This window comes from Alligator mississippiensis, chromosome 1 (genome assembly GCF_030867095.1).
Source record: "Alligator mississippiensis isolate rAllMis1 chromosome 1, rAllMis1, whole genome shotgun sequence".
NCBI classification, from domain to species: Eukaryota; Metazoa; Chordata; order Crocodylia; family Alligatoridae; genus Alligator; species Alligator mississippiensis.
In genome coordinates, this window is record NC_081824.1 from 43,987,047 (window position 1) to 44,014,783 (window position 27,737).

A 27,737-nucleotide genomic window follows, 5' to 3' on the forward strand; every position below is an offset into this window, starting at 1 on the left:
TTTCAAAAACCCATAACACAATTGCAGGATGGGTGAACAACAGGACACGTAGACAGAGGCTTGTACATGTGGATCTTAGAACCTGTAGGTGCTGCCATAAAAGAAATAAAACAAATAGAGTGAGAATGCATCTAGGTCAGTCTATCTCCAGAGAAGCAGATTTGAATAAAACGTTATCTTCCTCACACAGCTATGGAAGGTTTTATAGGAACATTGCAACTAATTTCTCTTGTGTGACTGGCACTACCCAAAATTTTTTAAATGTCATGTATCATTTTTTTAGACAATTCATTTTCAAGAGTGATTTTCAGCTACTCATGGCTAATTGTTTTCTTTAAGATGAAGTTGCATTTGGGGGATTCTTCCTTACTTCTTTTTGGCAATATATAATGGAGCAATAAAATTAAATGCAAATCTTTGCCACAGAATCTAATTTGCATAGTTACAAATTTTCACATGAAAATTCATTGCAACTTTTTCTTTAAAAAGAAGCTAATAAAGTTACATGGTACATCTGTTGCTCTACATTTACTAGCATGTAATTCAATGTCAATTTACTTAAAGACAGGGAAAACTAGGATTTTTTTCTGTTGTGTTTAGTCATTTCTTAACCTAAAGATATGAAATTAAAATGCATGTATTTGTTCAGAATTTTAATGCATCGAAGCCATTTGTATTAGACAGACCTCATATATAAAAGTATTAGGTTACAAAGCATTTGAGTCCAATGGTTTAGCCTGTTGTTTCTCAAAGTTGTGAGTTTAAGGAATCAAAATGAGTCAGGATGATGGGATTTAGAGGTAGTGTTCACCCACCTGTAACCCGAAGCACAAATTGTTCTCCAGCAGCACAGAGAAAGGATGAAAGCAGGGATAACTGCTTCTGAAGCTGACATGTTGACAGATATAACAACAGAAAGTTTGATATTTCCATCAGATTTTAAATTACACGTTCAGTAATGAAAGCGATGTGTCAACACATTTAAATGTTCACAAAGGCACGCACCATTACTATTTCCTATCTCTATTCCTTCAAAAACTTTTCAAGAAATCTTTTTTTCTCCCAGAATACAAGCCTTACTTTTCCTCAAACCAACTTGAACAGTGGTATCTGATAATAATCTTCCAAAATAAATACAAGTAAACCTTTTTGAGAATATGGTAGGAGTTTTTAGTTATTGTTGTTCTTGCAGGTAGTAGTGGTGTTCATACATTTTAATGTGGATGAAATTCATGTTTGAAAACCATGAAATCCTAACCTGCTGCTATCCAAACTTTCTGAGATAATTACATACAAAATAACATCTGACATTGTTTTACATAAATTGCTGTCCCTCCATATGTCACAGTGAATATAAGTTATGCTTCTAAATGTGCAGGCTAGAATAGACATCCCAAACTCATTCATAACATTAAAATGAAGACAAACACAAATGAATTTTTCATAAGCTTTCTTCAGCTTTTTTTTGCTTACCGTATGGCATGTAAGAGTCAAGCAAGTAGCTATAAAGACTGTAAAAGAGAACTTTCTTTAACATATTGTAAAGCTCTTGTTATAATCTAGCTGGGAACAAATCAATGGGATTTAAAATTTCACTGTTTAATTTGTTTGAAAATGTCTTGAATTCTAACATTTAATTAAACCATTAAAGGTAAACAAAGTACATATATTATGCTTCTGAATGTACAGGCTAGAATAGACATCCCAAACTCATTCATAACATTAAAATGAAGACAAATACTGTGTCAATTATGTTCTTATGTTTTAATGTTTAGAGAACTTAACTAAACTTCTTAAGGAGAAGGGAATATATGTACATATTTTTATAACTTTTTGACCCCTAGCAAACAGGATCAGATTTTGAGGCCCAGATTTGACTTACCTTGAGAACAGCAATCTAAACTGGGGGAAAATCAACTGTATTTCACATTTCTAGCTTATAGGAATCAATTCATTAAAAGAAAAGGAACTATACATGTAGTTCCTTTTGAACCAATACCTTTTGAGCAGCCCGTGCCTCTCCAAAGCCCTGCCCCCACTGATTGCTGATACGCGGGCTCAGGCAGCTCCACAATTCTGGAGCCTGCATCGGCATTTCTTCTCAGATGCCGCTCCTTTGGACCCCTGCGGTAAGTATCAGGGTCCATGGGTCAGGGGTCTGGGACACCCTAGAGGGGCTTTTACTTCCCCTCTCACAGGCTGCTTAATGAGTTTTGGTGATCTGTCAAGGGTCACAAGGGTAGCCCCACCACTTGACAAATGTCCCACCCTCTGGTCACCATCTTGGGACTGAATATCCTTCCCCTAACTCCTGACCTTTGACACTGGCAGTCCCTCCCCTTGCTCCCAGAAGTATTTATTTTGTGAAGGGGTTTTGCCATCTTGGAACTAGAACAACCCTCCCCCCCACCCCCATATTTACTAAAAATGAAACATCTACAAAAACATATTTTAATTTTATTTTTAAAAATATTTTGTTCTTATTTATGTCTTTGCATAGTGTACATAGAGATAATTGCATAATAGCTCAAAATGAAGTCTTACTCTTGCATATTGTGTGGGGGTGGGGTGGGAGTGGGGGGTATGGAGTTTGTGTACGGCTGTTGGTTTGTGTTTGTGGATGTATATGTATGTGGGATTTGGGGGAGGGTGTGGGCGGGTGGGTATGGGGTTTGTGGAAGGCTATGGGTGTGGGGGGCTTGTGGGGGGTTGTGGGGATGTGTGGGTAGGTATGGGGTTTTGGGGAGATTGCGGGTGTGTGGGATGGTTGAGGGATGTGTAGAGGGGGAGGTGGCTGGGGGATATGTGGGTGGTATGGGGTGTGTGGGGGGAGGTGTGGGTGCATGTGTATGATGGAGCACGTAGACCAGATCACCTGGTAGGCCAGATCTGGCCTGCAGGCTGTATTTTGCCCACCCCTGTTCTAGACTCTGCTTTAATAGATGTTTAAGTGAGAGGTGATTACAAGTGACACAGGCAGTCTCTTCACATGCCACATGGGAGATTGGAGATAGGCAGTCAGCAGTCATAGATAGGGCAGGAAGGAGACAACAGAGCAGTAGATGAAGCAGGGAGTAAGAGTAGAGAATGAATAGAGGGAGTGGAGTGGAGTGGCACTTAGGGAGGATGTTGGCTAATTTGTGGGATGTGCTCTAGTAGTCTATTATAGACACACAAAAAAAAGGCTTGAGAAAGGGCATAGCCATGGGCATCAAGAAAAGGCACATTAAAGATGCTATAGAAATGGTAGAGGTAAGAGGGTGCAAGAAAGCAAGGTTAGGCCTTCACAGCTTGTCTGAACTCAAGAAAGGAAGCTTTAGTTCAAAGTCTGTATCCAGTGAAAGACTGATACTTGAAAGTGATTTCAAGTATAAACTCAAGCACATTTGGGCTCTAGCACTGAGAGATGTAAGTGGAGCCAGATATTTGGTTTTTGATGGAGGTTCCAGTGGGAAGAGTCTGAAGAAAATATCTGGATGTGAGGCTGTAAAAGATTCAACCATGAGTCAGAAAAAGAAAAGTTGGAAGAGAACAGATAGGAAAGTTGACGAGAACAGATATGCCCAATAATTCCTATTTGGGAAGGATTTTTAACATTTGTTGTTGGTGATGGTATTTTTCAATGTTTATAAAAACAGTTGTTTTGTGGGGAGGGGAGTTGATATGTGTGTGTTATTTCAAATAGTTATAATGCTCCTCTGTGCACCTTTCCTTGAAGTGACCAACACATTTTACCTTTCATCGTTCATTAGAAAGGGTCACTTCTATTTTGAATTTTTGTAAACAATTTTTATAACAATTAAAGTGTCAGGTACTCACTATAAAAGAATATTTAGGTCATCATTTGTTCTCAAGATTTGCCAAAGTTACTAATATTTCTAGAGGGCCACTCCACAAGATCTGATTTTCACAAGACTGTAGTGGGAAATCTACTATATATACATGCTGTATAATGTACAGTACTACCTGCAAATAGTATACAATGTCTGTAAGAAAAATCCTTTCAGTTCTTGAAACTTTTAGAGCACATCTCTCTTTTTTGCTCTCTTTGCTTGTAATTATTTTTACTCACACTCCATAGATTTCAATTTCAGGTCTCTCCAGTTCTTCATGTGCTCCGTCCCTTGTTATATAGCAATCCTGCACAAGGTGACTAAATTTCTTAACTGAAATTTTTCACCTTCAGGTTCACTTTAGCTTTATATCAATGATGGGGAGGAAATTGTAACTTTTATTTAGTCTTCCAGAGTTTGTAAAGAAAGTTATGATAAAAAAATACTTTAATTATTTTCTGTCACTTTATTAAGAGGGTATTGCCTAGAAATTCTTTTTGTTCCTAGACTGTTACTATAGTCCACGGCCACTATCACCTTTTAGTATAGGGATTAGGGTTCAGTGAGAGTTGAGAGATTTGGGTTCAAATCCCTACTCCAAATGAGGCAGAGTAGAAGGGGTTTAAAGTTGGGTCACCTCATAGTTTCCCCCATAGTCCAGGTTAATGCTCCACCCACTGTGCTTCCTCACGCTACCTGCATTATAAGGATCAATCTGTGTGCTGAGTATGCTCTGAATGTCTGTCCCACAGGCAGGATAGATGGGGGAATTCTAGTTAAAAGCAGCACTTCCCAGTTTGCAGTCTGTATCTTCTGCACTTCTGCAGAAGATACAGACTGTTCCACAGGAAATGTAGAATTCCTCCTTTACTTATTTATTGATTGGTAAGGAGTCCCATTTCCATTGGAATAATAAAAAATGGGAGCAGGAGCACTATTGCAATTGAAAAGCAAATATGATTAACACTCTTTAATCTGGGACTTAGGTTTCAGGTGTTGAACAGCTTGGCACCGTTCTAAGTTGGGGTATTTTTGTACATATTCACTAACAGAAATGTGTGGAATTTACTAGTGAAGACTTAGAGACTGGAGGAATATAATTATTTTCAGGGAAGTACCTGAGTAGGAGTTTTTAGGATCTAAATATTTTGCCAGACATTTAGGGGGTCTAACTTTTATTTAGGCTCCTAATTTACCTTTGATTTTAATAGTAAATTAGGGACCACATCCCACTTCACCTGTTAAACATTTAAATTGACTCAGGTGCTCCAGTGCAAACCTATTCTGCTTTGTCCAAGTACCTGAAAATGCTTCTAATACATCTACTTTTATATTCCACTGTTATCTTAGCTTTAGGAATAAATCACACAAAAATCAGTGAAGAGGAGGAAGGCCCACCCACCTTGAGTATTAACATTTTTTCAGGCATTTGATCAAGATGAAGAGGGTCATTTATGAGCCTAGTGCATAGAGTTGGATCTGGTCATAAGTCCTTTTTTAGATAACTCTAAGGAACTTCAGGCACTAATGATTTAGGCAGCAGCTAAGCAGGATATTTGAGGGTTTTAGTGACACTTAGATGTTAGCCTTAAGCATTTAAATTCCATTAGCAACTAATTTCCTGGATAGCTTGACCATTAAATATAGTGAACCATGTTAGGTTACCTCTCAGTGTTCAGTATTTTGTAGTGTAGTGACAGGTCTCTAACTGAAAAAAGAAGAAAAAAAAAAACCTCCATGAACTTATCTACACATACTGTTTGTACCCTTTTAAATGAATAGTTATAGTACAGGAGAAGATGGGTAGGAACTGAAATATAAGAATTGTAGCACATAAGTCCTTTTGTGGATTTATCCTTAGAGAATGGAAAATGAATTTGAATGCAGTATAAAAATATTGATCATATTTGTCTTTCAATTGCTGTAGTATCCCTGAACATTTTTTATTACACCAGTGGAAATAGGACCTCCCCTAAATAAATAAATAAAGGAACAATTATCTGTGGCCCATGGAAGCATCTGAATTTGGTGCAGGGGAAGTTCTACTTCGAAGACCTGCATAACCATATTGGCATCAATGGGAGCAAGACAGTGCAGTCTCAGAGAAATTATATAAAATATTGATGAAAACCATATTACCTAGAGTGCTCTTGAATAACTGAAATTTTGCTGAAGGATTTTTAAGTATAATCTCTCACCATGACAACAGGATTATTCTTGAAAGTCAGGTTTAGACAGTTGTTTTAAAAGAGATCGTCTAGAACAGTAGGTGCCAACCTTTTAGGCAGTATTGCCAGAAATGACTATGAATATAAGACAATATGAATATAAGACCTTTTTTCTTTCAATCAGAAAGGGGGAAAATACCCTTATCTTATATTTGTATACCAGCAATCCCCTGTCCCCTATTAAATATATTGGCTATCATTAAATTGCTGCTAGGGGCAGCAATTTAATGCTGTTGAATTCCATGTGCTCAGTCATGGAAATCAACTATGAAAGTTGATTAAATGCAGCCCATGCTAAGCATGCACATAAAACAAATGGCCCGGTGACAAGTTGCTTAACATACCTGTCAGTTTAAGAAAGGAAGAAGCCTCAGTGAGGGCTCAGGTAGAAATCAGGGGAGTCACCTGACCAGCAAGGGGCCAGGCTTGGGAAGGATGTAAGCCCAGAGCCTGAGCTGGGGTAGGCAGTCTTATTTTCATAGATTCATAGATTCATAGATGTTAGGGTTGGAAGGGACCTCAATAGATCATCGAGTCCGACCCCCTGCATAGGCAGGAAAGAGTGCTGGGTCTAGATGACCTCAGCTAGATGGTTATCTAACCTCCTCTTTTGGCAACTGACAGTGCAGGAGCGCCTGAGCAGGCTACTGTGGGAATGACTGTAGCCCACATTGAGTATGCCTGTAGGTATCCAGACTTAGATCTGGGAGGGTCAGAGTCCAGAGAGAGAATGAAGGGCCAGAGGGCCAAGAGGGAGCAGGGGGTAAAGGCCTTGGAAAGAAGGCAGAGGGCCAGAGGGCCAGGGAAGCAGGTAGGTCCAGGGTGCCCATAGGTCTTGCTGGCCTAGAAGTGGGGTCAGGACTTGGGAGGGGCTGAAGGCCCAGAAGGGCCACAGCCAGAGACTGGTGGGGCTGGAAAGGTCATGAGTCTTAATTGGCCAAGGTGTGGAGTCAGGGTCTAAGGAGAAGGGCTGAAGGCCGGGAGGAGGCACAGCTGGAGACTGAGGGGGCCAGAATCTCCGAAGCCCAGAATGTGGCTGGTGTAAAGATGAACACAGCCAGAAGCCTGTAGCCCATAGGGGTAGTTATGACTAGATTAGGACGTATGACGTCTGCAAGGCCTAGGTGTGCGTACTGGGGGAGGATGGAGCCCACAAAATTAGCCCTTAAGGCAATGAGCAGTGACACTGGTCTTGATGATAAGATATGACTTGGGAAGCTCCAGCACAGCCTCCCTTTTCTGAAAGTATCATTTCATCAAGGTGTGGCAAGCATGGAGGAGGGAAGATTACCCAAAAACAGCAAGGTTGACAAGGAATGAGGGGACTCCAGGGGCTCATGGCTACCCCTGGAGTTGAAACCTGTTACAGGCCCATATTGGACAAACATGGTTGGGAACCTACCCAAATACTAGGCTAGGGCAGCCCACCTGAATAAGATACAGGTCAGTACCAACTCTTTCTCTAGTCCTTGCTGCTTATCCATGTGGGCACATGATACTACATGGGGACCCCAAGCAGATCAAAAGTAACTACATGGCTCTGGGTGCAAGGGTGGAGGGGACAGGGGCTCAGGTGGGGTTCTCCTTGATCCTTCTGGTGAAGGCAAAGGGCCTGGGCAGGAGCAGATACATCCTCCAGATCAATGCATGGCAGTGTAGATGGTGTTGCCAGAAGGGTTTGGCTTCTTTAACCATGGGATGTTGTTTCAAGAAGAAGGATTGTTAGGAAGAGATGTCACCCACCTGAAGAAGAGAAGGAATAGCATCTTAGGAGATGAGCTTGCTAACTTAATGAGGAGGGCTTTAAACGTGGTTCACCATGGGATGGAGACCAAAGCCCTGAGGTAAGTGGGTGATCTGGAACAAACAAGAGGGGGCAACAGGGGAGGCTTTCAATTTTTTTATTTATTTTTTTTTAAGTAGGGCAATCTGCTAGTTATCTTAGTTGTCTCTACTTGAACGCATGGAACCTGGAAACACACAGGAAGGAATGGTATGTCATGGAACTATGATGTGATTGTTATAATAGAGTCTTGGTGGGATAGCTTGCATTACTGGAGTACTATCATGGATAGATATAAATTGTTCAGGAAGGATAGGCAGGGTTGAAGAGAAGTTGCTGTTATAGGTATAATCTGAAACTGGAGATAAGCCAATTGAAAGTTTCTGGGTTCAAGTCAGAGGGGAGACCAACAGAGGTTATGTTGTGGTGGGTGTCTGCTATAGAAGAGAGGTGGTTGAGGCTTTCTTTAAACAGCTAGTGGAAATGTCCACATCACCAGAGTTCTCATCAGTCACCCTGACATCTGGGAGGACAGTACAGAAGTGCAAAGGCAATCCAGGAAGTTTTTGGAGCATGTTGGGGGCAACTTCCTGGTGAAAGTGCTAGAGTGGACAACCAGGGGACATGATTTTCTTGTTTATAGGTTTCACTGACATTAGGGCTGGAAGGGACCTTGGGAGATCAGTCAGTCCATCCCCTGGCCCAAGGGCAGGAAGTCAGCTAGGGTCAAAGGATCCCAGCAAGATAAGCATCCAAATGCTTCTTAAAGGAGTCCACAGTAGGTGCCTGGACCACCTCTGGAGGCAGCCTATTCCAGGCCTTGGGGGCTCGGACAGTAAAGAAGTTTTTCCTTATGTGCAACCTAAAAGGGTCTTGGAGGAGTTTGTGACCATTGGTTCTTGTCATCCCTTGGGGTGCTTTGGTGAACAGGCATTCCTGCAAATTCTGATGCATACCCCTGATGTACTGATAGGCTGCCACCTGATCACCCCTGAGCCTGCGCTTTTCCAGGCTGAAAAGTCACATCGCTCTGAGCCTCTCTTCATAAGGCCTATTCTCCTGTCCTCTGATCATGCACGTGGCTCTCCTCTGGACTTTTTCAAGATTCTTCACATCCTTCCTGAATTGTGGAGCCCAGAATTAAATGCAGTACTCCTGCTGCGGTCTCACCAAGGCCAAATACAGTGGGAGGATGAGATCCTGCGATTTACTTGAGAAGCATCTGTGGATGCAAGCCAGAGTTTGGTTTGCTTTACCAGCTGGGACACTGAATTGGTGGCTCATGTTTATCTTGTGGTGAATCGTGACTCCCAAGTCTCTTTCAGCCTTGGTGCTAGTGAACGTAGCACATGCTGCGGGTTTTTTCCCCCAAGGTGGAGTACCTTAGATTTGTCAGTATTGAATGTCATCAGGTTTGTATATGCCCAATTTTTCAGCCTATCCAAGTCAGCCTGGATCACCAGCCTATCCTCAGATGTGGAAGCTCTACCCCAAAGTTTGTTGTCATTGACAAACTTGGCCAATCCACTTCTGACACCAGTATCCACATAGTTGATAAAGACGTTAAAGAAAACAGGTCTAACGGTGGAGCCTTGGGGGACACCACTGGTCTCGGAGTAACATGATGATTCACTTCCATTGACTCTTCCCCCACTCTCTCAGTGTTCTGATGTTCATAAACAGAGAAGAATTGGTGGGAATGTACAAATGGGTGGCAACTTGGGCAGCAGTGACCATGAAATGATTCAGTTCAGGATCCTGAAGAAAGGAAAGAAAGAGAGCAGCAGAGTAAGGTTCCTGGATGTCAGTAAAGCAGACTTCAACTCATTCAGGGACCTGATGGACAGGATGCCCTGGGAGGTAGGTCTGAGGGGGAAAGGGGTCCAGGAGAGCCAGGAGAGAAGGGTTCTTACTAATGGTACTTATTAAGGGTTCAAGAAAGCACCATCCCAATGAATACAAAACTAGCAAGTATGGCAGAAGACCAACTTGTCTTAGCAGGGAACTTGTCACTGAGCTAAAATGCAAAAAAGAAGTTTACAAGAAGTAGAAACTTGGACAAACCACTAGGGAGGAGTATAAGAGTATTGCTCAGGCTTTCAGGGATAAAATCAGGAAGGCCAAAGCACAACTGGAGTTGCAGCTAGCAAGGGATATAAAGGGTAACAAAAAGAGCTTCTACAAGTATGTCAGCAACAAGAGGAAGGTCAGGGAGAGTGTGGGTCCCTTAGTGAACGGGGAGGCAACCTAATGACAGATGATGAGGAAAAGGCTCAAGTACTCACTGCCTTTTTTTATCTTGGTCTTTACAGGTAATTGGAAAAAGGCAAATATAGTGCCCAGCTTTAGGAAAGAGGAGGAACCAGGGGACTACAGAAAGATCAGCCTCACCTCAGTCCCTGGAAAAATCATGGAGAAGGTCTTCAAGGAATCCATTTCTAGGCCCTTGGAAGAGAAGGTGATTAGGATCAGTCAGCATGGATTAACTAGGTGTTATGCCTACCCATACCTTACCAACTGTATTGCCTTCTATTATGAGATGACTGCTTCTGTGGATGCAGGGACAGCAGCAGACATGATATACCTGGACTTCATCAAGGCTTTTGACATGGCATCTGACAGCATTTTCACAAGCAAGCTAAGGAAGTATGGGTTGAATGAATGGACTGTAATGTGGATAGAAAACTGGCTGGATCATTGCACTCAAAAGGTAGTAATTAATAGCTCATTGTCTACTTGGCAGCTGGTATCAAGTGGAGTGCCCCAGGGTCTGGTCCTGAGGTCAGTTTTTTTCAATATCTTTATCCATGGTCTGGAAGATGGGATGGAGCACATCTTCAGCAAGTTTGTAGATGACACAAAGGTGAGGGGAGTAGTCGATACACTGGAAGATAAAGCTAAGATTCATACAGACCTAGACAAATTTGAGGATTGGACCAAAAGTAATCCCATGAATTTCAATAAGGACAAGTTCAAAGTCCTGCACTTAGGATGGATCAACCCCATGTACTGGTACAGACTGGCTAAGCAGCAGCTCTGCAAAAAAGGACTGGGGAGTTATGGTGGACAATACACTGAAAATAAGCCAATAGCATGCCCTTGTTGGAAGAAGGCTGACAGCATTCTGAGCTGCATTAGTAGGACCATTGCCAGCAGAATGGAGGGAAGTGATTCTTCCCCTCTATTCAACAATGGTGAGACCACCACTGGAGTCAGACCCACAGGAGTCTCCTGTGTCCCTCTGTGTCCAATTTTTGCCCTCCTTCTTACAGAAAGGATGTAGACAAAATGGGGACAGTCTAGCAGAGGGCAGCAAGAATCATTAGCAGGCTGGGACACATAACATCTGAGGTGGGGCTGAGGTAACTGGGCTTATTTATCTTGGAGAAGAGAAGACTGAGAGGGGATTTAATAGCAGCCTTCAACTACCTGAAGGGTGGTTCCAAAGAGTATGGAGCTAAACTGTTCTCAGGGGTGGCTGATGACAGAACAAGGAGGAATGGTGTCAAAGTTGCAGCAAGGGAAATTTAGGTTAGATATCGGGAAAAAAATATTTCTGACTAGGATAATAGTTAAACACTGGAACAGGTTACCCAGACAGCTTGTGAACTCTTCATCCTTGGACATTTTTAAGACCCAGGTAGACAAAGCCCTAGCTGGAATTATCTAATTTAAGATGGTCCTGATTTGAGCAATGGGTTGGACTAGATGACCTCCTGACATCCCTCCTATCCCTAATTTTCTATGATTCCTTGTTTCTAAGTCATGGTGAAGCACTACATCAAATACTGTTTGACTTCCTCTTCACTCCCACAGCTGAGCAGTGCCTTTCTTTCCCATTTCTAAAGATTTCTGTTTCTTTACCAGCCTTAAATTTCTGGCAAACATCACCAGACTTCTATGTAGCTGAGATGCTCCATCACCCTCTCTCTCAGCCTGTCACATGTGACTAATGTGGCTCTACTCTCTATGGGGTGAAAATGGACCAGGAATCCCCGCACCTCAACTGCATATACATTTTTGGAGGGTCCCAGGACTTATGACAAGAACACCAGGTTCCAGTCATGAGTGGAGGGCCAATTAGTATGTGGATCCTTTGTGGGAGGTATCTGGAGTACTTCTATATAGTGAGATTGGCTTGAAAAGCTGTTGACTCTGCAGTGGCCCAGCCAAATGAACTATATGATAAGTCATTAGCCTTTTGGCTCTGGATTAATATCATGCATAGTTCGTATAAGCAGGTACAAAAGTTATGATCAGAAGTGCTTTTATGGAATACCTGTGCTGAAAATTGCAGCAGTTAGGGTTGGGGCTAAAGTCCCACAGCAATTTCCTATTACCCTCCACAGTTTCTGTCCTTCTCTTAGTCCCTTTCTCCCACTTATTTTCACATGCAGGTCACTTCCATAGTATTCTTGGGGAAGTATTGGACCTTGAGCAGGGTCTGACAGTAAGGGGAAGGAAGGAAGGCTGTAGAGCCAAGGGCATGGGGGCCATCTGATTGCCCCTTGCCCCAGCCACTATTTTCCCTGCTGTAACAGTGGGAGAGGAATGAATTCAAGTCACACTCTAATAATTCGATTCTATACCTGTAAAATTTTAACAGATTAATGAATTTTCAAAATATATAGAGTCTAATTATTGGGGGCAATCTTAAATTCAAGCAGTCTTGTATTTAAGTAAATATGGTAAGCCCTGAACCCTCCCTAAGTGCCACTCCAATCCCTTTACCTTTCCTAATCTTCTGCTTTACTTTCTGCTCCCTGCTTCTGTGCTGGCTCCCCACTCCTAGATCTGCTGTGCCACACACAGAGGCTAATTGTGACACTTGTACTCACGCAATTGGTCGGCCTCCCCACCCCTGTTCTAGAAAGTGTAAATGGGAGAATCAAGTATCCCGTATTAAACTATTGATATAATTATATGATATAGAACTCTTGATAGAAGAGCCAAGACTAATTTTAAAAATAAAGGAATGTTTTAGGACCTACTGAAGAAACAACCATTAGCCACTGCTTATTTGTTAGACAACATTTTACAAAGCTAAGGTAAACTTCAACCATTTTGTGAAAGATAATTTTTTAGAGCTACAGGAATTCCTGTAGTTCCAGCAATCCTTCAGTTCCAAAACTTCATTTCCTATTCACCACATGCTAATGCAGTCTGTCCTCTTGGGTCAAGGAATTAATAGGGAGTTAAAGGCAAGAGAAAATGTAGGTTGGATTTTTTTTTTTAAAGGTGAAGTGAGGTAAAGGAAGAGATATAGAGTGTATGCATAAATACTTCATGTTTCTGAGAGTGAACAGGTAGATGACACTTAACAGGAGCAGTTCTATAGTGTGAAAAAAATAAAGGAGAGAGAATGAACCTGAAGGAAATCTGCCAGTGGAGATACAAGAACTGCACAAGAAATTGAACTCTGTTACTTTTTCATTGTCCCTTGAACTTAAAAAAAAAATTAAAAAATAAATGAAAAATGATCCACAATACAAAATAAAAATCATACCCTCCCAGCTGCTCATATTCAGGCACTGAAAGACAGAACAACAGGTTTTGATACAGTCTTTGTCAGAATATTTTGGAAAAATATTGCACATTGTGTGTTGCACCCTGACTTGAGTAAGGAAACTGTGATTCAAACAAGCCTAAAGCCAACATCTTCCCTGCTTTTCACCAGGAACTGTAGGTTATAACTTTTTTACAGTATGAAAATGGACGGAGAAAATGGAAGCTTCCCTCATAGCTGTGATTTCAGAGCACAGTCTATCAGGCCTCTAGAAGATGTTGAAACAATGGCACGATTGTGATCAAAGGAATTTTATACCCCATCCCAAACAACACACCATGGCACAAGGCATGATGTGTAGGATGGGGCATGAACTTCTTCCAATGCTAATCATGCTACTGCTGAACTGCTGCAAACCCGATCCTGCAGACTGGGTCAGGGGCAGCTCTGTCCTGGACCCAGTACTGCCCCCATTGGTTCTAGACACAAGGCTGTTGGAGCCAGGTCCAACAATCAGTTGATTGTCCCACAGTCCCAGGGGGTTCAAGACCATGAGCTGCTAGGTTTGGGTCTCACAATCAGCTGATCCCAGGTTAGTTCAAGACCCATGACTGTTGGGGTGGGTCCAACAGTCTTCTAAGTGTCATATTTTATCTCAGTAGTCCCTGGTTGAGGGGCTTTCAGGGCTATGTCTCTAGCACCAAGACTGTTCAGCTATGTAGGTGGATTTTAGATGCCTAGGGGCATCAGGACCCTGGGATCAGGGAGCTTCTAAAAAGCAGGGTTGTCTAAAGATGCATGGGCTCAGCCTGGCTTCCCATAACTGCATTTTTAAGTACCTTGACCAAAAGGTCTCCACAGGGGCTGCAAGGGAAGGGAAGAAAACCCTTTGGGCTCAGTGCTTAGGTTCCCTATGGGCAGAGACCCACAGTTGTCTCCACCAGAGAACCTTGCAACCCACTCTCTTGGTGGTTGATTTTGTCCCACTTTGGATGCCAATCCCTGTCTCCATGCCAATGCTGGTAATCTTCTGATTTATGGAGTCATGCTAACAAGCCACAAAGAAATTCCACATTTTTTGTGGAATAACTTTGTGGCTGGTTTGCCACTGTATGATGCCAGAAATTGGCTGAATATATAGTACTGTTAATAATTATTACTGTAACAAATGCCAGGACTCTCAGAAGTAGTTCCCCAAACATATTTTTCCTGAATGAGGAGGAAATAAAAGGTAATTCTGTGGAGATACCAGAGGTATTAAAATGCAGTTCTAGTTTGAGGGGCATTATTTATGTAATTACTTGATATAGTTATTGTGGCATTATAGTTTATTTTACTGACTTCAAGCTCAAAAGTGCTCTTTTAATCTGTGCTTGTTTTTTTAAGGGTTTTGTTCCCCAACTGGCTTCTGAAAAAAGAAACTGGAATCTGGAAGCCGAGGTAAATTCTGTCTATGGCATATATCAGCAGAATCATTAAATGCTTCTAGAGCAAATTGTGTCCACAAAGATACCCGTGCAACCTCAATGAAGGTGTTGGCTTCTGCACTTGACAGTAAAATCATCACTGCTTTTCAGGAATCTTGTCCGCAGGAATACAAGATATTACCTGGGAATCCAAACTGAAAATAACTGATGGTTAGAAAATGTATCCTTTTTCATAACTAATGAGCAAATTTGATTTTAAAATGTGTCTGACAGCATAAATGCAGAACTATACATTTACTGAACATAACCACACCTTCTGAAACTATAGTTTCATTTTGTCTATTTTGTGGATGAGGATATTTGAGCATAGAGGGTAATTAAGTGACTTTGGCTCAAGTCAGTGCTGCCAATTGTTAAAGACATCAGAATTATAGTCACTCATTTTTTTTGCTTAAACCACTTCATCTTTCATGTCTAAAGAAATCATGTGTCCACAAGTTCAGTTTTCTCTGACTGTGTAGATAGTTCAGCTTTGCTCAACAAATGGCTGCATTCCCCTCGCTGCAGTTCTTGATCCACCAATGGTGAGTGAGGATAGGACAAACTGAATAAAATAACACCAATCATTGTAGATTATACCTGTTAATTCTAATATAATAAAAGCCATGGCACTTCTGCCCATGTCTGTCTGTCTGTAATGCTCTGGGGCAACTGTACATGCACCACCTGGAACCTTATTGACAGACAGACACACAGGTGAGACGGAGGTGGTGGGGACCAGGGTGTGTTTCACTGTGCGGTGGGGAGGGGAGGTGAGGCAAGGAGAGTGACTTGCGGCCCTGTGAGGGGGCATGGTTCACGGCCATGTGCACGGCCACAGGGTCCTGCAGGAAGCAGGCATGAGGTGCATGGGCAGCACCCGCTGCATACAGCATATGGCTGCAGGGTGGGGAGCATCCCCCGCAGCTGCTCCCTGCATGGCACCCTGCGGCCATGCTCCCACCCATGGGGTGCTACTGTCAGCTGCGGCAGAGCTGGGCAGGGGGGGTGGGGCTCAGCCACAGAGTGGCACCCAGGAAGAATATGTGGGGGGCACACAGGAAAGGAGACGGGGGCCACAGCAGCCCACCACCACGGCCAGAAGGGCCAGGGAGGGCTGGAGCTGAGGCTATGACCAGTGGGGCTGGGCTGCTCTCCAGCCAGGCTGGGCTTTGGGGCCAGGGGTGCCTGGAGGTTCCTCCAGAGCTGAGGGTAGGTGGCTTCCACCACTGCACACACCAGGCGAATCTGGGAGAGTGGGGTCCATGCCACCCCCTGGGCTCCCCAGCACCATGCCCCTGAACGATTCATCATGCTCTGATGGCCCCACGACCCAGCCCGGCCAAGGCCCCATCACAGTGAATGCAGCTCTGGCTGAGCCAATCCATGGGACACTTGGAGCCTGGCAGCTTCTCCAGAGATGGTGCCGGGGAGCCCAGAGGAGCATGTGGCCCAATGGATCGCAGTGCTGGGGAGGGGAACTGAGTGATCGGGTTCAGTTCCCTTCCCCAGCTTGATCCAGCTGGGGAAAGGAACTGAGCCTGATCGCACAGCCCCTGCAGCCCTCCTGGGGTTGTGGCCCCTGATCTGCCTGGTGGATGAGAGAAGCCAAGTGCTGCTGCCTGGGACCGGTGATATGCTGGCACTGGTCCCAGGTGGCAGCACCCAGTTTCCCTTCCTCATCTGGCAGGCAGATCGGAGGCCCATAACCCCAGGACTGGTACAGCCCCTGCAGCCCTCCCAGGGTTGCAGGCTCCTGATCTGCCTGCCAGATGAGAGAGGCTGTTTCGAGCTTCCCCATTATAGCCTATAGGTGAAACCTGAAACAGCATCAACACAGTGTCACCGTTTTGAGGAAATGAAATGGAACAGTGGTTTCAAACCAAAATGAAATTTGAAATGAAATCCTGTTCCGTCGAAACGTTGAAATGGAATGGTGCCATTTCACACAGCTCTAGTAGATAACATGTCCTAAGTATAATGTACAACTGGCCTTAGGTTTGGCTTTTATTTTTAGAAGACCTGGGAGGAATTGTACCACACTGTGCTCTTCAGCTTCATTTTCCTTCAGTAACATCACTGTTTTCCCCTTCTATGAAGTATTTCATTTTTAAATTCATACATAAAGGGAGTAGAAAGCTCTTTGTTTTCCATTTGCAAAGTACCTTTTTGTACCTTTTGGATGCAAATCTAGGGCTGCTTGCTTTCGTTTTTTAATCAAAGAATATTAAGCAAATTCAAAGCAGTGTAACAGTACACCTGGAAGTACATGTGAGTGTGGGTGGAAGGGAAAGGCCCCCAGGAATTAAGCCTCTGTGCATAGTGGAATCCCCACACAGTAGTATACACAGGTGGCACAGTTCCAAAACCTCAACCATTAATGATGATTTGTTTAGCTCATCATTAGCTCTAGATTCAAAGAGCCATCTGTAGACAGTTCATCTGACAGAAAAGTCACATCAGGTGCCAGTGCAATCCATTTTTTGTAGTTAGCATGGAAGAGGTATCCAGAAGTAAGAGAATACAATTCAAGTTTACCTGTTTCTTTGCCTTCAGTTCTCTATTTTGCTGGGATCTGGGGTACTAAATCAGCTCCTGGATTCCAGCTGGTATAATTTAGACCAAGTCAGAGACCTAAATCAAGGGTTCAATTTGCGCAGGGGACTAGATTAAATAAAGGGATTAGAACATTTACCAGGGGTTCAGAAAAAATGAGGTGCCTAAATCAAAAGAAGTTGATACCAAAAAATTTTTTTAAAAATCATCAACTAATCATGAAGAAAGATCAGCAAAGTATGGCCAGAATTCTGTTTCAGTCTGTGCTTCTGAAGAACATTTTTCTAGCTGTCTACCTTGCCAGTTTTGGGCCTGGCTGTATGCTGCGAGTGTGTTAGCATGCACACTGGTAGATATAGTGCCAGGGAGCCTTGCAACCTACTCTCTTGGCAGTTAATTTTCTGCACTGGGACCCGGGTCAATCTAGTCTGGATGTCAGCTCTGCCCCTATGCCAATGCTGACAATCATTGCATGCCATCATATAAATGAGCTACAAAGATGTTCCACATTTTTGTTCAATGACTTCGTGGCTGGTTTGCCACTCTATAGTTCCATAAATTGGCTGAACCTGTAGGACTTATAATGTGTACCTGGAATGTTTCCCTGGGCCTCAGAAGTAGTTCCCCAAATGAATCATTCTCCCTGCACAAGGAAGAAACATTCTGTTGTCATTTTGTGGGGACAACAGAAGTATCAAAATGCAGTTCTAGTTTACAGGAGAAGTTTTTATGGTTATTGTGGCTCAAAACTGTGTTTTTCACTGCAACCGTACACCCAGGAAACTAGAGGCCCATGTTCTAGGAATTGCTTACCCAAACATGTTCTGAACAGGTACTGTGTTCTCACCACCACACCACAGGTCAGGCTCTATTCAGTCTCTTCCTTCCCCTTTGAGCACTCTAATTTTTAAAGTTAAGCCAGTGCCCCTTACCTTTAATAGTCATTAGGTAAACAACAGTATGGTGGGAAAGTTTCTACTCCATTGGGAGCAAGGTTTCAGGCTACAATGCAGGGCCTGCACCTTTTTAGGGCAGGAGAATTTTCCCTTAAGCACACATCCTCAGGCTTGCTCACTTCTTTCTGCCCTACATATCTCCTGCTTTTGGCTGCCAAGGCAAGGCAGCTTCAAAAGGAGGGCTGGGAAAGGCCCAGATAATGCTCAACCTGTGACAAGATGGTTAGAGTACTGTGTGTGAAAATCAGAGACAGGTTCAAATATGCTGGCGGGAGGGCTTTAAACATTCATCACCTCCATTTTCACAGCATCAATATTTAATTCCCTTTTACTTCATTTTATTCAATTTCCTGCTGCTTTCTTCACTGACCCAGATTGCAATTTTAAGCAAAGTTGCCCCCCTTCTGGACTATGACATCATAGATTTTGGCCTTTCTTAACTTTTCTTAAAGAACCTTTAATCTTTTTCTACACTTTCCCCCTCAATCAATTTCAATTATATTTTTCAGCTTATGGGAAGAAACTCCTTTGAAACACCCTCAAAGGGACATAGGCACTTAAATCCAGAATGTAGATTCTCAAAATCCCCTCCAAATTGCTGTAGGCATATACATGTCTGCTGCAGGCATGTACAAAATCCACTCAGGGACTCAGTTACTCAGGAATTAAGTGCCAGAGATTTTCAAGCTGGGTATTCTCCTGTCTAGCTTGCCTGTGAGGAAGAGGTAATGATGGTCTGTGAGATTCAGATTCCAGGCCATGTCTTCTGCCTCCTTCAGAGCAAAGTTTGAGCCCAGATTGCCTCAATCCTGGCTGAACTTTGGCCCTACTGTTCTACTTGGCATTTCCTACTGGCTAACCTAGACTTCACTTGCTGATTTTTATGAATCACATTCTTAGGCACTAGCTGCTTCTACACACTCCATAGGGAGAATGGATGTTTAATTTGGTGCCACTGATTCCACTAAGCTTCAGGGCTTTTATGAGTGAGATGCTGCAAAACTGCGCTTTTGTGGAATTAGATTCAAGTTGACTTGAATATTACAGGTTAGACTGTCCTGTTATTGAAAATAATCAGGTCATGATCACCGGTTGCTAAGCAACCACCAACTTTCAGTCCAGTGGTTAATGCTTTATTATCTGTTGTAACAAAGTCCAAAGTAGAACTGTTTCGTACTTTTTAGTTAGAAAATTATCATTTAAAGGTTTCATAAAAGCTAATGTTGTTTCACTATGGAGTGAATGATACAAAATAAAGTCCCTTCTCCACCCCAACAGCAAGACAATTTTTCTCTCACATTATATAGACAGGTGCATAAGAGACAGCGTATCCTCTTCTTTGGTTTGATTCAATGCTCTCTAGCAATGTCCACCTCCAAGTCCTTCTTGGGGCTTGTTAGCACATTGATCCATATACATTCAAATTCCATATGCACTGTGAGTTATCGGTAGCTCTAAAACAGGTAATGATGTCTTAATGTAGCTTACTGGAGGCTGAAATTAAGCACACTTTTCAAAATGCATTTTCCTGTTGACCAGGTAACATTTAACATCAGACCTTCCCTCCTGATAGTATCTGTAAGGTTACTGCAGTGGTGGCAGATGCCAACCATCAGAAAAAAAAATATTGTCATTGTTCCTTTGTCCTACTGGCTTTGTATTCTTGACAAAGAAAGAATGCTTTTTTTTTTCAGAAACAATGTTTAAAACTGAAATTAAATACATCATTTTACAAGGTTAAATATAATCAGGAAAGCACCAATTCTTCAAATGCTGACATTGTAAATTAGAAATTTTGAAAAGGAATAGAGTTTATCTTTGACTTTTTAACCTAAAGACTTGGGATAAGAGGTAGAAATCATGAAAATCCATGAGACGGTGTTTTGGTATCTGTGGCAACATCTTCAGCCATTATAACTAATTGCAGTGTCACAAGGAAAGTCAGCCAGGGAGCTTATTAAGAAATAGCATAGAAAATTTAACCACCAGCTATCAGTAGAATAATCTCACAGTCTAAGGGGGTAGACTGTGAGGATAAGAAAAAAAAAAAAATAGACACAGGTGCCATTTTCTTTCAAAGCAATCCAAGTCTTTTCCTTGCACCAATTCCCAAAAGACAAAGATTTAGTGTACTTGCAAACATGGTTCTTTTTAATAGGGTATTCTGGCCCATATGATACATCGTTTTTGTAAATACAAAATAAACTTAAAGAATGAGGAATTTGGTTAGGATCTCATATCCTGATTATGAAAACTCTCATATTGGTGGTTAACTTTATGTGTATGTGCACTTAGGATGAAATTAAAAAAAAACACTACTTCCAGACTTATGTTAAATACCTACCCTATATATGTAAAGGGCTTAGTCCACTTGCCTGTGTGTCTGTCTGTCCATAATGCCTTTTAAGCCTAGTGCAGCAAATGGTAGAGGGAGGGGTCAGCTGAGGAATGTGGGATCCGGGTTCCCGGCTACAGTGAGCATTGGTTTTATTGGAAATTCATCTGTCATTCTTGACAGGCAATTTGCTAGTATATATATTGATTTGCAGGTTTGGGACCTTAAAAGGTAAAGATAGAAAATACCTTCTAGTTTCCTGAGTCCACCACATCATAGATAGGAGGCAGTCTCCTGATGAAGGAAGTGGCAGGAGGGAAGCAAAGGAAACAATTTTCAAAAGCACTCAAATCCCGCTTTTGAGTATTTTACAGTGCAGTTACATATTACACTTAGACTGTCCGTGGAATGTTAAGCAGTGCTAAATTTAGAATGTGTTGTGAACAGTCTCATCTTAAGGGTTAATACGGTTTCATGCCTGCCCAGGTCTGACTTGCCACTTGAGGGCTGGTGAGACAAGGCATAACAAGGATCCAGAACACCTACACTGTATCCATGCTGGGGAGAGGGGAGAAGGCTGAGCACACTGCATCTCGGGATGTTGTCAGGAGATCGCTCATATTATCTCCATGGAGCAGACTGAAGTTGCACTAACACAAGCTAGGTAGAATGGCCCAGAGTTAATCTTCGACTGATGTGGAGTGAGGCACTCAGAAGGTATGTAGCATGAGTTAATATGTGAACACTCATATTTTAAGTGCCTTAGTATGATCTAAGTGTAACACGAACTTCACCCTAAGTCACATTTGGAAATAGGACTTAATCTCCACTTGCGAATTTAAGTGATCTCAATGAGACCTAAATACCATTACAAAATTTGTTCTTAAGTCACTTACATACTTTTGAAATTTTTACCCAATATCTGATGTTAAAACTGATAAAACTTTGATATCATTAAAAATGCCAAGAAACATCTACTTGGTAACCTATCAAAAAAACCCAAAAAGCCAAAAACCACAGAACATAGCTGAAAAAGAATAAAAGAAACATGATAAAAATAGGTCACACAGAAAATGGAAATCTAAAATTAAATATTTAATTAGAACTTTGATTTTGCTTTCAAGGTAGGTGGCATTGCACAGGCTATATTACAATGTTTTATAATATTTTTTTTTTTTTTTGCCAAAAAGAATACTGTTTTAACAGGCCACTTTAATATTAATACATGTGTAATAGGATCAGAACTGAAAATCAGCTGGAGATGGTACATTGTACATTATTGGGAAATTACAATTTTTTCTTTTGTATTGTAAAAACATTTATTTTTAACAATTTACCTACATTAATCAAAAAGTACAGCATATTTAATAATTTTACAAATTCTTCATAAAAAATATATCTCTGTACAAAAAGTTCTTTTGCACCTACTTCATGTCACAGCAGCATGTAGTGAAATGGCAGAATGGAATACTGGGAATGAAAATTAGATTGACTTGATCATAATGCCAGTGGTCTTCCCCAATCTCCCCAGTCCCCCTCCCCTCCTCCCCCCTCCCCTTTTTAATAACAGCTTTTCTTTGTTTACAAAATATTTTACACGAGAAAAAAAATTATTGCAGCGAGCCTGGAGAAAGGCAAGATGTGTGATACAAGCAGCAGTTTTAAACAGCTTTGAAGCACATATCCTGTTTAAAAAAAAATATAGCATGTATTCTTTCCCCATCATAATGGGTCTGGTCAACAATGAGAAAATGTCTTCTGCAAACATCTCAGAAAGTAAATTTCCTGGCTGCCATTACCTGACCGCTGTACAACATTTTAAGAGACTTGTTTTGATGAAGCACCACATACAAGTCTGTGCACACAGAGCCTTCCATAAAGTAATAGCAGGAGTCTAACCTGAGCAGGGCAATGCAAATGTAATAGAGAAGGAGGGACCATTGAGCAATAGGCACAGAATTGAAAATGTAAGGAGATCTTTCTTTCTATTGAGGCCTAATCCTGCCATTCCTAGACAGGAAACATTCCCAGTTAGTATCACAGGATATTTTGGCTGCTTTAGATCATCATACTTGGACACAGCAGAATGCAATACTGGACAGAGAAACCTGAGATAGCTTGGAAGGAGCTAACTCAAGTCCAGGACAGCTATTGCGGCACTCTGTACACACTAATATACCTTGCTACTTAGTAAAGCTTTACATACCCCAGAGAAATGATCTAATCTAGAACATGCTTACTCAGTTATGCAGTCTTTACACATCCTTCATAAACAACCAGCTAAAAGAAAGGTTTGCAAGATTAGGCCATGCAAGCAACATGTGACGGCCAGCAAATTAATTTATTTTGATCTTTTTCTCTTTTCTGTTTTGAACTTCTTTCCCAATACTCCTCAGTGTTCATTCATGGACAGATATTGACAAGCTCGCTGAAAAGGTAGAATTAGACAGCTTCCACACGGACTATTTAGTTAGCATTTTGCACTTGTTTTGAATGACTAAAATCTGAGATTTTTCCCTGTCTTTGGTATCACAAATGGAATCCCAAAGTTGCTAACACAATTTTTCAAAAAGATAATTTGAGGATCAGAAATCCATCTCTATGACCTCAATTTAGTTACCACTGTCCTCCCTGACCAAGTGTGGTAAGAGAGCCTCCTTTAACAAAGAAACATCCTGTACAGTGGGGCAGGAATGGGAGGAAATGGAGACTGATTCTGACCTGATCGTTTCATTTTTACTTTCTTTCAGAAAAATATGCAGCGCTCTAGGGTATAACAGAGAAATATAAATTAATATGCAATAAACAAAACTACCACAAAAAATGAAACTATTAAAAATAATTATTAAATACCATATTTATTAAACACCATTTTTTCTTCAGGTGAAAAACATAACAGCTGGAGGCTCTAAGTTACTTTATAGTATTGCTGATATTTTACATCTCAAAGATGTTAAATTTTCTAAGCTGATTAAGGTTTATCTTTTAAATTATTTTCCTATTCTGTTTCATTAACCAAAATGCTTTTTCTTTCTTTCAGGGATCATTTCTATAGTTGGTGACTAGAGAAGTGTGTCTTTCTTTCTTTCGGCAGCACATATACTAAAATTGGAACGATACAGAGAAGATTAGCATGGCCCCTGCGCAAGGATGACACGCAAATTCGTGAAGCGTTCTTTCTTTCTTTCTTTCTTTCTTTCTTTCTTTCTTTCTTTCTTTCTTTCTTTCTTTCTTATTATTTGTTCATGTTATGTTTAATAGTCACATTCTCCTCACATAAAATTAAAAGATAGTGTTTGAAAATATTTCAGTATAATAGCAAAGACATTGAAAAGTTTGGATTTGAAAGTTAAAGAAGATATTAGCTTGGTTTTAGAACTGATGTACAAAACAACTTCCTCAGTTTCTATGCTCACACATTTAACTGAAAGCAAGTTATGTTGCATTGTTTTCTGCAATTTGCAATTTTAAAGGATTATTTGAATCAATCTACCCATCCATATCTTTTTATCCCATATTTGTTTTTAAAAAATTACCAAAAGCTCCAAACTAATGTTAGTTGCATTGCTGCCAAAATACATACTTAAAAATCTCAAATTTTCTCTGTCAAACTGCGTGAGTACAAAACAGCATTATGCAATGTGTTAAAATGGAACCCCAAAAAACCTAAAAACCAACCAATAAAAAAAAACCCAAAAGAAAAACAAAGCATATTTCTTTTGTTCAGTGTAGAAACTTAATGGTAGCTTGTTATGAACAATTTGCATTGGGTATAATTTGCATGCTACTGTAATGTGTTTTAGTTCAATGTAACATTAAAAATGATGTCATATAACTGGAGACAAATGGAAAAAAATGCAAAAGGGAAGACTGTATTGTGAGCAGAGGCTCACAGGCTTTATGAGCTATCTAAAATAAATTACTATTCACATTTGTACATGGCAAGCAGCAATAGCTGCTAACCCCCCTGCTGTTTAATAGTATGATGCCAACAATAATGATTGATGACTGATTTCAGAAGAAACAATAGTGGAAATGAAAATGTCTTAGAAATGGGCTCTTGTTCTGGCTGGAAGTCTCCAATGGTTTGTACTGATGTCTAAGGAGAAATCTAGACAAATGAAATTAAACAAAACATGTATTTTTTTTCCCTATCACACAAGATTTCAAACTTGTGCTAAGTATGGGGTCTTATTCTAACACACCAAGTAAACTTAAGGAATGTTTTGCTCCGAAAAGAGTGAGTGAATGTTTATATACAATGAATAGTGTGTATAAACCCTGTATATTTTTACCAATATCGTACTCAGTCATCCATAACACTCTAGTGCAAAAAATTGTGCATTAATGTTTTGCTATACAACAGCTGACTGGGAATTTGCAAACTGCCCTATTAATGAACATCTGAGATATACTGCAGGTTGCTTTAATTTCAACAAGATTTCAATGGTAAAGCATTTGTAGGTGTGTGCAACCTTGAGGAAGGTTGTCTTCTCCTTCAAGAAAACTTTTTCTTCATAATATTCCTGTTCTTGGGGATACTCTGTGGTGCTATCATTTGTCACAGTACCTAAAGGATTTCTCCAAGTGCCCAGAAGATTGCATTGAAAGGCATCCAGCCACATACAAATATGAAAGTCTGAGGCATTAAATATGACAAATTGGCATGATTGGCAGTCTTTCTTAAAGTGTGCCTTGATTTGAAGCAGATGCAGCCAGGCATTTTAATCCACCTTTAAGATGAAAAAAATATATATATTCTTTGTCTGATCCCCAGAAGACTGACATGTTTTACCAGAAAATTTAGCTGCATGTATGCCGGCAGAAGATGTTAAAGATTACAGCAGCAAAGCCAAGAGAAGAAGGGAAACTGGTATATGGCACCAAAGGAATTACTGCTTGTCCATCAGAGGTATGGCTATGAATCAGTCAGATTGGGCACTGAAGGCTATACCACTGTACAAACTGTGTTCAGAGTCGTGTCAAACCTCACAGCCTTTGCCTCTGTGGGTTTTAAGTTTGTGTCATACATGGGATTTTCAAATGAAGCCTGTCCATTGCTATTTTCATGTCCAGCATACCCATTGAACTGTACTTTTGGTCTTGTTCTACAAAAGGAGAAGAAAATATTATTAACAATGATTAAAAATAAAAGTTTAGAACTACTGCATTTTAAAAAATAATTACTGTATAGGATCCATACATGCAATACAAGAATGTTATCCTGTCCTAATAAACTTGTGAAGGGGGACCAACACTATGGGAACTACATATAAGAAGAGATAAGAAGAACATATATTTCTATGGGGTAAGCTGACACTACACAGAACAGAAACAATGGAGTCAAGCATAGGTATGCATTTTGTCTAGCAAAGTCTGTCAAAAACATGACAACTGTATTGTCTGTTCTAAGTGCCAAAAAAGGCAGCCAAAATAGAAACAAAGGTTGGATGGAAAAAGGAATACAAATCATCATTAAAAGTGGTCTTAATATTTTTATGGGCATTTTCATTTAAGGACTTGACCAGCTCTACACCTGTCTTCAGGTAAAGTTAAGTAAATTAATTTAACTTCTTATTCTGAAGAATTTAAGCACTTCAGTCAAATGAATACTACCTTCAGTTAAATGCATACTGTCTGCAAATTGTTTAATAGTTATTTTGATACTTCTAAATGCTTGATTTTAGAGTCAGAATCATAGAAGTCTGTTTAGCTGACCAATTTTGGTTTCTTTTCTTTTCTTTCTTTGCTCTGCTTTCATGTTGACTTTGCAGGTGCTTTTAACCTTTTCTTCATCATAATTTTATATGGGATTTATAGTCATACTACTCCAATTTTATTTGGGGTGGTACAATTTTATTTAGGGTAATACGAGGTAATTATTTAGTAGAAGTAGATGGACAGATGGAGGAGATTAATTTAAAGTCATTATATAAATGTGCTTAGACTTGAGCACTTAACAGTACATTTAGCTACCTAAATAATTGGTCTGATTTGCAGAGCAAGTGGAAACTTACAGCTCCCATTGACTGAAATTTTTCTGGTTAAAAAAAAATTACCTTTGGTTCCTAAATAAGTATTTGAGTGTTTGAATTTAGATAACTAATTAGATTGACCAATACTCAGAGAAACTATGAAATTGGAGCAGTGAATAGCATAAAGATTTTGTTTTCAAGAACCAACTCTTCATTGTGACAACCATTTTACTTTCCTTTTACTTTCATTTAACTTACAAACTGTAATGGCAAATATTATAAATGTATGCAGGAATACATGTATTTACTTTAATTAAAAACTTATTAAAATATTACACAACACCAAAACCAAAGAAATTGCAGTCTACCTGCTATCCAACAGAAATAACTTACTTAACTCTATCTTTGCCCCTCTCAACAACTATGATATATCTAAACAAATGGGTAACCAAGAGTAGGAAATTATTTACTTATTAACAGCCAACAGATCATAGTATACCCAGATTCATTTGGTTTTGAAGTTCTGAATTAAGAGAACCCCATAAGTCCTGACTGTAACATGGGAAGCATTCTCTTGACACAGGCATATGAGAAAGCAGCCATTAATCTGTCATTGTATAAACTCTGGGTAAGGGAATACCAGATGTGGCCAGGATATAGGCTTGGGCATGATGGGGTTGGGATGAGGATCACAGTTCATTATAGAGATTCTGGGATTTACTGTATCCCTAAGGGCACCTCCAGTAGGTTTCATAACTTAAGCAGACTCCCAGGGCTATCTAAGGATACATTAGGTGTCTCACAAGTTTCAGTAGAACTGGCAGGGTGAAAAAGTCACTTAAAGTGACCTTTCCTTTTCTTCCTCACCTCCTTAGGGCTTTGATTTCTATGTTGTATGAGGTTCTGCACAAAATTTCATCCCGAGCCTTTCTAGAATGGAGAATAGTAATCAGTGTCAATTGATACAGTTAATATTGTGTTTTCATATGGGCCTGTGCACTAATAATCAATTTCCTGATTCTGGACATGATCTTAAATATGACACTGATAATCTATCTGAAACATCTTGTTTTACTGGAATAGTATATTGAGAAAATAC

The 27,737-nt window shown here is 40.6% G+C and overlaps 1 protein-coding gene and 1 non-coding gene across 2 annotated transcripts in view; one reads left to right on the forward strand and one right to left on the reverse strand.

Moving 5' to 3' along the window:
* Positions 1–21,737: 21,737 nt before the first annotated feature.
* Positions 21,738–27,737, reverse strand: part of CSMD1 (CUB and Sushi multiple domains 1) — a 2,292,800-nt gene continuing 2,286,800 nt past the window's right edge. Inside the window, exon 70 of the mRNA XM_019488443.2 lies at positions 21,738–25,771. Within this exon, the coding sequence (XP_019343988.2) occupies positions 25,612–25,771 (160 nt within the window). The 3' untranslated portion in view covers positions 21,738–25,611. The remainder of the gene's footprint in view (positions 25,772–27,737) is intronic.
* On the forward strand, positions 23,745–23,848 carry LOC132248002 (U6 spliceosomal RNA). The gene has a single exon (XR_009459362.1). It is a non-coding gene; the product is annotated as a U6 spliceosomal RNA (small nuclear RNA).